General features: G+C 37.4%; 1 protein-coding gene across 21 annotated transcripts in view; it reads left to right on the top strand.

Annotated features, from left to right (window-relative positions):
- TRIP12 (thyroid hormone receptor interactor 12) overlaps positions 1-13,189 on the top strand; it is a 138,556-nt gene that overhangs the window by 57,598 nt on the left and 67,769 nt on the right. For all 21 annotated transcript variants that reach the window (XM_027589292.2, XM_027589301.2, XM_027589299.2 and 18 more), the window contains one exon: positions 11,636-11,741. In XM_027589292.2, the coding sequence (XP_027445093.1) occupies positions 11,636-11,741 (106 nt within the window). The remainder of the gene's footprint in view (positions 1-11,635; positions 11,742-13,189) is intronic.

Raw genomic sequence — 13,189 nt, 5'->3', positions numbered from 1 at the left:
GCTTTACTTGCAGAGCTCATCTCCTGCAGCTCTGATTTCTCAGAGGGTCCAGGGCAGGGCCAGAGCAGATTGTTCTTGAGTCCTCGACTCTTCTTAGACACTAGTTTTTTCTTCTTTGGGGTCTGTTTATATAATTTTTGAGAAGAAAACCTGACCCCCAGTGCAGTTTCTTTGGTTTCTCTACATGAGAAAGCACCGTGAGTTCTGATGTGACCCCTGGGCCATAATAAAACCAGACAGTCTATGAAGCTCACTCTGCACATGGTGACAAATGGAGTAAAACTCAGCTTGTATTGTCCTCCTCACGTTCACAAAATCTGCGTGTGCCGTGTGTTCACGAATACCGCTTTTCCATTTTCACTACCACTACCCTAGTTCTCAGCTCTAATTATAGCCCAAGCTGTTGAAACAGGAGAAGGGAACCAGCATTTATTTTGCATCCAATAAATGCCAGGTATTTTACATATGCGATCCATTTAATTTTTTTTATAAAATGGTGTTTAATGATAGTTATTAAAGAAATTTATTTCAAGGAGGTGGAATAAGCTGCCTGGTGACATATCTCACAAATGGCAAAACTAGAATTGGAAGATGGAGGCTATGTGTAACTTGAAGCCACTGCTTCCCTCTCTTCACCACTTACTTTTCACCCCTGTTAGTTTTCTGTGTTGTACTGTCACACCATATTTGGGTCATTAGGAGATGTTAAGACCCTGGAGGAGATGAAATTCAATTCGATCCTTCTTTACTGGTATTGATTCATTTTTAGGGTTGAATATTGTGTGAACCCAAGGATTTATACCATTCCATTCACTGCATATTTGCTTATTTTCAAATAAGTGAAAAACATTTCAAAACAAAATAGTAGGGAATATTTCTATGTAGCGTTCTTGCAAGTGCCTGATAACTTGTAAATCCTTTACACGGAGCATGTCATTTACTCCTCATCAGCCCTGTGTGGCAGATGCTGTTATTTCCATCTTAGAAGTAAGGAAACTCAGGGTCAGTGGTCAGTTTGCCTCCCTAAGGTCACAGAACCAAGAAGCCATAGAGCCAAGAGTCCTTCCAGTTTTAGTATATGTGCTGTCGCAGTGAGCACTGTAGAGCCAGATTCAAACCCAGACCATCTGGTTCCAGAAATCAGTCGTGAGACTAGGATGCATAGGATTGAGTAGATTGGGTGAGCTAAATCTAGGAAGGCTTCTTGAGGTCAGACAGGACAGGGTGGATTTTAGGCATGATTACATATGTCATTTCGGGAAAAGAGTTTATATAGGAAGCAATACCGCAATAGAACTGACAGTACTTGGTAATTTTACTTAAGAATATAGGGGCAAAACTAGGTATTTTATGGGAATCTCTTGAGTTTCAAGTAATGGCATGTTGGAGATAGAAAACCCTTATTAAAGAGGTGAAAATCCTGGGTTTGAATCCTAGTTCTGCCATTCTATCAACTGGCAACTATGGGAAAGTTTGTAGCCTTTTCCTTCTAAATGGGCATAGTAGCTTATTTGAGGAATAAATGATTATATGACGACACTAAGCATATAATTAGTACATGAGATGCATTGTAGAATTTAGAACAGCAGAAATTGAGTATGTTAAGACAGAAACCATATTCAGCAACCTTTTGAGAGAAGGATTGATAAATCCCAGCCACTGATCAAGTTTAAGGTATAACTCTTCTCAGATTTGGAAGATTTTTTTTTTTTTAAGATTTTATTTATTTATTCATGAGAGAGAGAGAGACAGAAGCAGAGGGAGAAGCAGGCTCCCAAGGAGTAGGGACCCCGATGCGGGACTCGATCCCAGGACCCTGGGATCATGACCTGAGCCAAAGGCAGATGCTTAACCATCTGAGCCACCCAGCACCCCAGATTTGGAAGATCTTGATTTGAAGTTATCTCTTTTTTTTTTTTTTAAAGATTTTATTTATTTATTTGACAGAGTGACACAGCGAGAGCAGGAACACAAGCAGGGGGAGTGGGAGAGGGAGAAGCAGGCTTCCTGCTGAGCAGGGAGCCTGATGCGGGACTCGATCCCAGGACCCTGGGATCATGACCTGAGCTGAAGGCAGACGCTTAACGACTGAGCCACCCAGGCGCCCTTGAAGTTATCTCTTTATAATTTTGTGAGGTTGGGCAAATCATGCAGCCTAATTCCTGATCTTATTTGCAAGATAATAATGATAATCATTCTTGTGAAGCTTAAATAAATGCATGTTTGTGAAAATAATTTTGTATAATTAAAGTACTGTAACATAATGGTGACTTGAGAGTTATTGCCATATATTTGAAGGGCACTTTACGCATGAGGAAATTTCCCCTCCCCTCAAACATCAAGACATGGGGTGTAATTCAGTGGGTAGAGGTTGAGAGGCAAGTTTCTGATTAGCGTATCTCGTGGAACCAGAATCTGTATGTTATCCAAAAAATGGATTTGGCCACTTGGTGAGATGGCATTCCAAATTGGGTAGATTATTTGTTTTCTTCAACTTTTGTGAACCTATTCATTAGAATATGATAGGTTTTCTCAGGTAAAGAATCACTGATATGGTTGGTCAGTAAAGCTTCATGGGAAAAAAATTGTTAACAAATTGTAGGAGTAATGGTACTTACATGATACTTTATGAAAACTCATTTCCCATGGTTGAATACTACTGGAGGAGATTTGGGATTATATTAACACATCGAAGGCTGTGAGAAATCTTATGCAACTTCTGCGTATTTTACAGATTTGCTTGACCTAGGGAGACGGCAGTGGTCCAAGGAACCTTTGGGAAATGATACAATACATTTAGTCAGGATACTTGAGCAAGAAGACCTTTCCCAGTGTGTTGTTTCAGCAACTGTTAACAGACTGATGAACGAGTTCCTGGTCAGGAATTAGGGCTGGCAGGAGAACTAGAGAAACAGCTACTTTTGTGATGGGCTTCCTAAAGCCTTGTGGCTTGCCAGCTGCAGCTGATCAAAATAGCTCTGTGTGACAAAGGTCACACTGTATCAGTTGAAAGAAGTCTTGAGAATACCCCAGAAGGGATAGTGTTACGTGACAATTTTTAATATGCATTAAGAAATTATTCTTGCTTTGTGTTGTTTAGCATAAGTAAACAGACATTCTCAGAAATTTGTATAGCATAGATGTAAAACCAGTTCGGGATTGTAATGATACAAGTGATTTCTGAAAATGTTTTTATATTTTAATATATTTAAAACTTTTAAAAATTAGTATGGCTTCAAGATCTATTTTTCTAATCTGACTTCTTTTAAAAGAAAGCTAATCTTGAAGTAATACGACTTTCAGAGTATGTAGTGTGACTAGTAGAAGTGATGGATGGCGTAGAAATACAAGAAAGTTTGTGATCAAAATCTGGGCTGTTATGAAATTTATTTATAGCAAAATTTAAAGATATTATATTTCTAGTCTAATGTGTCTATTTGTAGATCTGGTTTCCTCTCATTATTTAAGTGGACATCATGTGCACATTATTAATAACATAGTCAGCAATAGTTACCAGCTTATTTCCAGCTTGAGTTTCATGCTCTTCTGGTGACTTGCATGCAGCTTGTGGCCATTATTAGAACTAGACAAGAACCAGGCAGATGCAGAATTCTGGGAAGGTAATTCGGCTGAGATTAGGACTCTATCATCAGTCTGAGACTGAGACCTGGTTCTTCACATCCGTAGCATGGAGGGAAGAAATAATGTGTTGAACAGGAGAGAATTAAGAGTTAAAATCTTGGTTTCACCGAGAATCTTAAAGGGTCATCCATACCGAGTCTAAATAATTAAATTATCTTTTCACCTCATGAGGTGTTGGCTGAGGAGCTTAAAGGGAAAAGGATTGAGTGTTGCGAGTTTTCTGTATTATAAGACAGCCATTAAAATAATTTAGCAACTTAAAGCTCTAATAATTTTAATATGTAAATGCTTTGAAAAATTACTGATTCCTAATAATTTTGAGGCTTTAAAAAATAAATTAGAAAAATGAGTTGCCAAATTAAAAAAGAACACTGAATGGAAACAAGTATCATCAGCCTCTTTGTTAAGAAGGCTTTGTTTCACTTTTCAAATTTTTATTATTTTTTAAAGATTTATTTATTTTAGAGAGTACGTGCACGACCACGAATGGGGGAGGGGCAGAGGGAGGGGGGCAGGGAGGGGAGAGAGAGGGAGAGAGAGAGAGAAAAGCAGACCTCACTGAGCACAGAGCCGGATGTGGGGCTTGATCTCAACGACCTGAGCTGAAATCAAGTCCAGTGCTCAACCAGCAGAACTATGCAGGCACCCCAAAGAAGGCTTTTATTTTACGTGGCAAATTTTAAACAATCATGGTATGTATTTTTGTATACCGGGTCAGAATAAGAATTAATTTAGCCAGATTACATTTTACTAAAGTTACATATAAGTTTTAAAAAACAGCAGTCTTCCTGTCACATTGCCCTTCCCCAGTGCTGATTATTTTGGTATTTATTTCCAGCTATATAGAATATGTGCTCGTATGTTTATTGGTTGGGTTTTTTTTTTTTTTCAGTTTGAGCACTACTGCCTGCCCTTTATGAGAGTTACTGCACCTCTATACCCACCAACCTTGTACTGTGTACACTTCCCCTTTGCCAAGGTGTGATCAATGCATTACCGATGTTTATATGGATACATAAGTGCATAAATGCCGTTTACCAGAGTCTTGTCGGAAGAGTTCCTTTCTTACACATTTTTGTTTTTCTCGATTTAAACAATTATTTTGTTGATGTTGTTTTCCTTTTCTGTGAACCCATTATTCCAAACTCTTGACTAATTGTTTAAATCTTTTATCAAGCTGTCTACTTGGTTTTGTTAAATTGTCCTGAAGAAATAAGGCCTCTGGATGGCTGCTCTTTTATGCCTGCTTCACAGCTTTTATTTATTTAGCCTGGCATTTTCTTCAGTCTTCGGTTTAGCTTTCTGTTTCCAGATCCCACATCATCTTTCCCGGTTCACTATTTTGTTATGATGGAATGTATCTTCTTCCACTTGCTTTCTAAGAAAAAAAGCTATGAGATTTTTAAAAACCTTTTTATTGTCTTCAGATATTGACTGAAAATACACAACCTTGGTACTGGTTTGAGTGGATATAGAGTGCTGGGTTAGAAATGATTCTTAAAAATTTTGAAGAATCACATTATTTTTAAGCGTTCTTTACTGGAAACATTCTGATTACTGATCTGTTGTATATGTAACCCATTCTACAAGCTTGCAGATCTTTACCTCCATTATTTAGATATGTCATGGTATTGCCACAGCTGTGGGTTTGTTCTCATTTTTTGTTAGGGTGACCAGCAGTCCTGGTTTCCCTTGGATCTCTCAGGACTCAGCCTTAAAACCAGGGTTATAGCCAAGCAAAAAGAATGGTTGTTCACTGTATCCTTGTTTCTTTTCTCTTTCTAGATCTCCTATTATTTTGGATGAGTGTCCTCTTGGAAATTTCTGATGTTTTCATTCTGGCTTTGCTTTTTCTTCTACTTTCTGATAGATTTCTTCAACTTCTTCCAACCTTTCTATTGATTTTTTTTTCCTGTTTGCTCTCTTGTTTTTATTTTCAAGAGGTTATTTTGTTCTCATTTCCTTTTTATTATGGATGCATTTCCTTTTTTGAGGACATTGATGGTGAGTTTTCTTTACGCAGCTCTCATGAAGTTTTTTTGGGGGAGGGAGGGTTGGTTTGGTTTTGATTTTTCCTATTGGGAATTTTCCACAGGTTTTGGTAATTCCTGGTTGTTCCTCATACTCAGATTTTTGGTCCACCAACACTTAATTTGTAAACTCTTGAGCACATAGAAGAGATTTCACTGAAATCCATTCTCTAGTGATCTGTTTGGGCTAGTCATTACGAAACCTATCATTATTTTTAGATCTTTTTCTTTGGTGAAATTCCACAGAGAGGATTCCTTCACACTCCTGCCTAGAGGTAAAAAGTGAACTGACCGAGGGCTGGGGGTTGAGCAGGAAAAGAGGTCTAGGAAAGAGGCCATCTGTCATCTAATCTGTTCATACTTGATCCCTCCACCCCCTCTCATTTTGGTGCAGTGCACCTGGATACAGCTGTGTACTTTAATTGAGAATTTCTTTATTTTATACTTTCTAAAGAATAGAGGTCTTGTGTTTTGCTGGGTCAGCAGAGAGACAGTTACCCAGCTGTGCAAGGGGGGGAGGGGAGCTGGGGATCTGACTGCTTCATAAACAGCCTATCAACCAATCCTCAGTTTTAATTCCAGAGTCATCCCAGAGGTACCTGGTACCATCAATTCCCGAACTTTGTGGGATTCTGAGTGTCATTCTCATTGGTAATTTATCTCCGTTTTCTGCTTTTTAAGTTTTCTGGAATTTCTAGTGCTGGGATTTCTGCTTTTCATCTTGTAAAATTGTGATAGTAATCTCTTCCATTCATCTCATCCTTGTGGATTTATGCCTCAGATTCTTTTAATGCTAGTTTAGTGGAGTTTCTGGAGAGGACAGAAGTGAATGTATGTGTGTCCAGGTATCTGTCTTTAACCGAAGGCACACGCTTTGTCATGTATACGCACATATTTCTTCAAAACTTGGCGCTTGCTCCACATGACAGTAGAATGCCCATTATAAGCCACACTCCATGCTAGACATGTAACACATTAAATTTTATCCTCGTGACAACAGAATGAGGTAGTATCTGTGTTTTAGGTATGAAGAAACCAAAGTGCTTTATTTGCCTAAGCACTAGACCTTTTTCCCTTCAAAAGAACTATTAAGTTATGTCATTTGAATGGCTGTAAATGGACATATCCTAATTTAGATCATTCTCAATTAATGGGCCTTTACATTGTTCTAAATTTTTTTAATTGACCAGAGCTTTGTAATTTACATTATCTCCTTGTTAGGTTTCTGGTTATGTTCTTTTTAAATATTGATGTATATTTTGAAATTGCCTATAGAAATAAATGAATTTACATTCCCACCAGTAGTGTAAAATACCAGTCTGTTCATATACTTACTAGCTAAGATTGTATTCCTGCAGTTTTTATTACTGGTGTTTACTTAACCATTCCCTATTACTGGACATTTAGCTCTTTTCCAGTATCTCATTATTAAAATAATGGTTAGATGATCGAATATCTTTTGTACATTTCTAATGTGTTTAATTTGTATTGCCGAATCAATGCATGAAATTGCTCTGCATTGGCTAGAAAATAAAAAACTTGGCTTAGAAAATTCCATTTGGGATTTACCTTACTGCCATCTGCAAAACTCATCTTTTATTGTTACTGAATGATTTTAAAATAAACATCTATGATCCCTTATATGCTAGGTTGCTTTCCATTTTGTGAATTTATTTTGGCAAAGTAACCATTAGTAAGGATATATATACTGAAAGCAACACCAAGTTATACCAGGTTCTTGTGATTCTGTTTTGGCTGAAGGAATCAAGATCAAGTTACCGAAAATATTCCCACTGTTAGTTCTCTTTATTGGGCCTACTTTTTCCAGTAGCTAAATGGCCCCATTGCATGATTCTAAATTGAACTCTTCATGTGCGATAGTATTCATGTTATTTGGTGCATTTTTTTTCCTTTTATGAAGAAGAAAAAAGTCATTCTGAATACCTTTTGAAACAGATACAACATGTAAATAAATGGATAATTGATAGCTTTTTATCTTTTTATTTATTTTAAAGATTTTATTTATTGAGAGAGAGTGAGACAGAGCACAAGCGGGATGGGGTGGTGGTGGTGGTGGTCAGAGGCAGAGGGTGAGGGACAGGCCAACTCGTGCTGAGCAGGGAGTCCAGCCCCTGGACTCTGGGATCATGACCTGAGCTAAAGGCAGGTGCTTAACCAACTGAGCCACCCAGGTGCTCCATTTGATAGCTTTCTAAAATATATAAACAAATTGGGGATTTGCATTTCAAAACCCAGTCCTCCCCACACCTCCCCCAAAAAACCAATCCTAATCATCCTTTGATACCTTGAAATGTAAATGAATTGTAGCACTTTTGAATACCCTTGTTTAAAATAACTGGTGTATCTGATTCATTGGTTTGTCTACTGTACCATTTTAAAAAGGAGATGTATTTATTATCTGTGGGAGTATTGCAAAAATTATAAGTAAAAAAGTCAAGATAACTAATTCTAGAAAAATTACTTGAAAATGAGATTGTTTATCTCAGGTCTTCTTTTTCTTAAAATACAAGGGATTTTCTTTTGTTTGTATTTTGTTTTGGACAGGTTTTTGTTTTTTAAATTTTTATCTGATTTTTGAAACTTAGGGGAGTCCATATACTGTTCTTCCTTTTTCTTTTCAAAGTCCAGGTCAGTAATAATTATTATTATTTTTTAAGGTCCATTTAGTAAATATTTTAGGTTTTACTACCACCTACAGATTTTATTACATATTCTTCTTTTTAACAACTCCCTAAAATGTAAAAATCATTCTTAGCTAGCGGGAGTTAGAAAAACAGGTTGCCAGTTGGAATTTGGCCCACAAGCTGCAGTTTGTCAACATCTACCTTAGCCCCAAAATTTTAATATAATTGTATATTATGTAAGGTATGTATATATGTGTATATGCATATGTGTGTGTGTGTGTGTGTATATACACACATGGTATATATTATATGATGTGTGGCATATACACACACACACACTGGTCAGTTCATATGACTGTGAAGCCAGTAGATTGACTAGCTTCAGGCTTGACTGGGTCCAGGAGCCCAAAAAGATGACCCTGTCAGTCCCAAACCTATGTTATGACTCTCACACCTTCCCCTCTCCTCCCCAGAGATGCTGTCCATTCATTTATGTATTAAATTCTAAGAAAGTTCCTGATTTCCTTGGATCATATGCCTATCCTTGAATGAATCACTGTTTTGGATGCAGGGTTGTATTTGACTATGATGGAAATAGTCTGGCCAATTTGAGTCCTACTCATATAGTGGGAATGTACTGTGAATGTTACTTCCATCAGTATCACATGGAGAAGGGGTAGGATAGAGTTCTCAGAAGAATTAAAAAAAAAAAAAAAGGTGTTCAGAACAAGGGTTTCTGGGTATTATACAATAGATGTCTACTTGATTTTATTTGTTTATTTTAAAAGATTTTATTTATTTGAGAGAGACAGAGATAGCAAGAGAGTATGAAAGGGGAGGAGAGAGGGAGAAGCAGGCTTCCTGCTAAGCAGGGAGCCTGATATGGGGCTTGATCCCAGTACCCTGGGATCATGACCTGAGCCACCCAGGTCCCCTACTTGATCATTTTTAAAGGTCATTTTGAAATGAATATGTAAGTTGGAGAATAAAAACGTTAATGCAGTTGAATTCATCATTAGTCACTGCATAAAGGTGTTAGGTCAATCTCTCCCCCATCTCACTTGATTTTCAAACAACCTTAGCAATACATTGACATTTAGGTTTATTTTCAGTATACAACAGAAGGAATCATTAGGAAACTGGAACGTTTAATTATTGCATTGTTAGATTTATCATGGGGGCTATATTTTCATTGTGGAACCATATGTGTGTGTCATATCAAAGATTAGCATCCTTATTTAATTCATGAAAGAATTAAAAATGGAATAAGAGCATGACAGTGATTATTATCTAATTATTCTTACTTTCAAAGTAACTTAATGGATTACTAGTGAATGAATATTCATTTTCTAGGATGAATATTGTTTTACCTCTGGTTATTCTTGTGCTGAAGTAGGCAGATCCCGTGACTAGTGCTCTTTCCTCCTGCTACTCCCACTCCCCCTGCTTGTGTTCCCTCTCTTGCTGTGTCTCTCTCTGTCAAATAAATAAATGAAATCTTTAAGAAAATAATTCTGAATTTTTTAAATATTAAAAAATAGTGATGCTAATTAGTTGAATATATTAGGTTAGTCCCATAATCTGTCCACGTGCCATGTTCATCTTTCAGGTGACAGGATGTGTGTCCAAACAAAGATAAAATAGTGTGGGGTATCAGACATTGATTTGTGATTGCATTAAGTAATTGGTGATACGCTATGTAGTAAACCAGTCCAAAAACAAAATTGAAATTTAAGAAACCCTTAGGCCAATCTTCTTTCCCCACTTAAAGTTTCATTTTTAGTCCTTTTATGCCAGTTTGAGGAGTCTAGATAACCTTTCACAAAATTTACTTTGGGAAAAAAAAAGGGCCAAAAGGTGTGGTTCAGATTTCTAAATGGTAATACCTGTCTGAACGTAGATTTTTGTCTTTATAGCTTCTGTTTGGTATTTAAAGATTCCTTAATAGTGTGCTTTTCACTTAGCAATTTTCACTGTGTGTGTGTGTGTGTGTGTGTGTGTGTATGTGTATGATATAGGGACTATCCCAGGATGAATGAACTGTAAGCGTCTAAAGGGTCAGAAAGATGTCTAGAATCTTTTTTACCACCTATTACCCATATCCTTTACTGGTGTTTTTAAGAAAATCAAGAGGAAGGCGTTTCTGTTACTCTACTTTGAAGCAGTAAAATGGTTAAAAATTAAAAGTTCCTGGGGGTCCGGCGCCTGGGTGGCTTAGTTGGTTAAGCATCTGCCATTGGCTCAGGTCATGATTTCAGGGTCCTGGGATCCAGCCACGAGTTGGGCTCCCTGCTCATCAGTTGTCTGTTTCTCCTTCTCCTGCTGCTGCACCCTGCCCTCCCATTTGTGCTCTGTCTCAAATTGAAAGGAAAAAAAAAAAAGGTTCCTGGGGTGGGGGGGCGGATAAGTGACCTGGAGAATTGTTATTACTGTATAATTAGTCTCTGAAAAAGGAAATGTTCCTTAAGGTGATGTTGAGGTTCTGGAAATAAGCTTTTTCACTTGGAGACCTTTCACTGTTGGAAGTCTTTGTTTAGATAGAGCACACCACCCAGTATGATGCCTGGTACAGTAACATTGTTTGGGGGAGAGGGAGGGAGAACCAATGCCCGATGGCCTCCCCATTGTTTATGAAATAGTAATAGACTTCATTTAATTGCTCTACCTTTTTAGAATCTGTTAAGCCTATGAAGGTTTTCCATTAGCTTCCAGAATAACATGTAAAGTGTGCTCATTTGACTTTCCTCCTTAGTTACCCAGTTTATCTGTACATTGGACATTCTAATAACCTTCTAATAACCTCAAGTATATTTTCCTTGCTGATGGGGTGGTATAAAGAAAAGAAAGCATTTTGTTTTCTCGTAGTCTTAATTGATGAACTTAATGTATGAAAGGGACAGCTTAAAGACAGTGTAATGTGCTAATGAATGAAAATGAAAAATAGAAAAAATTTTAAATTTAGTAAAATCCTGAAATATATAATAAATGCAAAAAAAAAGTATCTCTTGGCTTTAGTCAGTGGAGGAGTAGAGATGATAGGAATGGTTAAAGGCGATGGTAGGAGAAGGGACCATCATTCATGGTGTAGGATTGCTCAAGTCAAGGTTGGGGCCAAGTGGCACTTGTCCTGACAGGGAATGCCAGGTACCATATTAACCTTGCCAGAATGGATTGGGTAAGTAAAGGCAAACTGTAACGGGAGCCTATCAGAGTGCTAGAGAGCCCATGGAAGATGCATTGGACTTTTGACCTGAAGAATTGTGTAATTTTTAATTTATGATAACTTTTTAAATTCCCTTTTGCGTTTCACGTGTATAGGTTTAAGAAAATCTACCAAGAAGCGCAGTGAATCCCCACCTGCTGAGCTCCCCAGTTTGAGGCGGAGCACTCGCCAAAAGACCACGGGCTCCTGTGCTAGTGCCAGGTAACACATTGGCGTTTTCCAGTTGATCCAGTTTGTTATCTTCTCAACTTCCATTAGGATCCTTCCCTTTCCAAGTTTTCAAAAATTATTGAAATTTTCACTTGAATATTGAGTAGTACAGAAACTTGTCCAATATAAATGAATTCTTCCCCAGTGTTGATTTACATGTTTTTGCTAAGTATTAATCATGCTATTTTTTGACAGCACTCTTACCCTCTATCTTTTCCTCTGTTGCTACATTACTTTCAGAGTTATTGCCAGCAGTTGGACATTTTGTTGTTTTCAGAGTTCCAGTTGGCCAATAAATCTCTAATGAGCATCTTTATGCAGATTTGGGTTATTTTTTAAAAAGTAGCTAAATTTCCCAGTAGTGTGATTAATGGATCAAAAGGGATGCCTATTTTAGTGGCTGTAATATTGCCTAATTAGTTTCTCAATGTGTTGGCACCACTTGAGTTTAATGGATAAGGGGGAGAGATGTACTTCATTTTCATTTTGTATTACAACACCTACCCCTCACAGAGGAATGTGGGTGTCGTGTGTCTGCTTTCAGTCTCCAGTTCCTGTTTTGGATCTCCTTTTCAGAAAATCAGCTACCTTTGATATGATACAGTGTGTTATTTCACATTCTTACATTAACTGATTTGAGAACTTAGGTTAAAGTTAAACATTTTTTTCTTTCTTAACAATTTCCTCACCTTTTCATGCGTGGTCAGTTGCTCAAATGCCCTTGTGCTGCTAATTATTCACAGCTGTGTAGGACTTTTACTCTTTTATATGTAGTTTATTCTTTCTTCTAAATGTGCCAAAAACAGTGATGGGGGCAAATGATTTCAGTTTGCCTTTTCCCTACTCTCAGGTGAGCTGAAAGGTTTTAGCCCTTCTGTTGTTTGTCCTCTAAGATAAGTGACAATGACTGCTCTTGGTGGTGGGTACAGTAGTAACATAAACAATATGACTAGTTGCAAGTCATAAGAAAAGGACTCTAGCCGCTTAAATCTCTACGTTTCCACTTATTTTCTGGTTCTCTCTGGATTGTTTAAAATGTTATTTAAAATATCTGGAGTTGGTGTACCTGTTTGCTTTTGTGGTTTCTTGGCAATAGTTTTACAAGAACCCTGAGAATTTTCTTAGTTCTTCAAAGCTTTTGTCTAAAAATTTTGGGCTAGATTTTGAATCTGTTTACCCAGAGTTTATAATCTGAGATATAAACCGAATTCACTGTGGTTGAAAATTAATTTTAAGTTGGTGTGATGTCAGGTAATCTAGTGTCCCAGCTTTGTTGCCTGCCTTCCTCCTACTCACAACCACTTTCGTAGCACATGTGAAATTACTTAAGAGTTTACATGGTTATTCTCTACAAAAGCTATCTAGCCACCTGCCTGGAAAGCTCTTCGTCTCGAACTTTTTCTGAATTAGTGGCAATTCCTCTTTAGAGTTAGTGCTTT

This window comes from Zalophus californianus, chromosome 3 (genome assembly GCF_009762305.2).
Source record: "Zalophus californianus isolate mZalCal1 chromosome 3, mZalCal1.pri.v2, whole genome shotgun sequence".
Taxonomy (NCBI): Eukaryota; Metazoa; Chordata; class Mammalia; order Carnivora; family Otariidae; genus Zalophus; species Zalophus californianus.
Note: the sequence above shows the minus strand (reverse complement) of the source record. Positions and strands in the feature narration are given on the sequence as shown.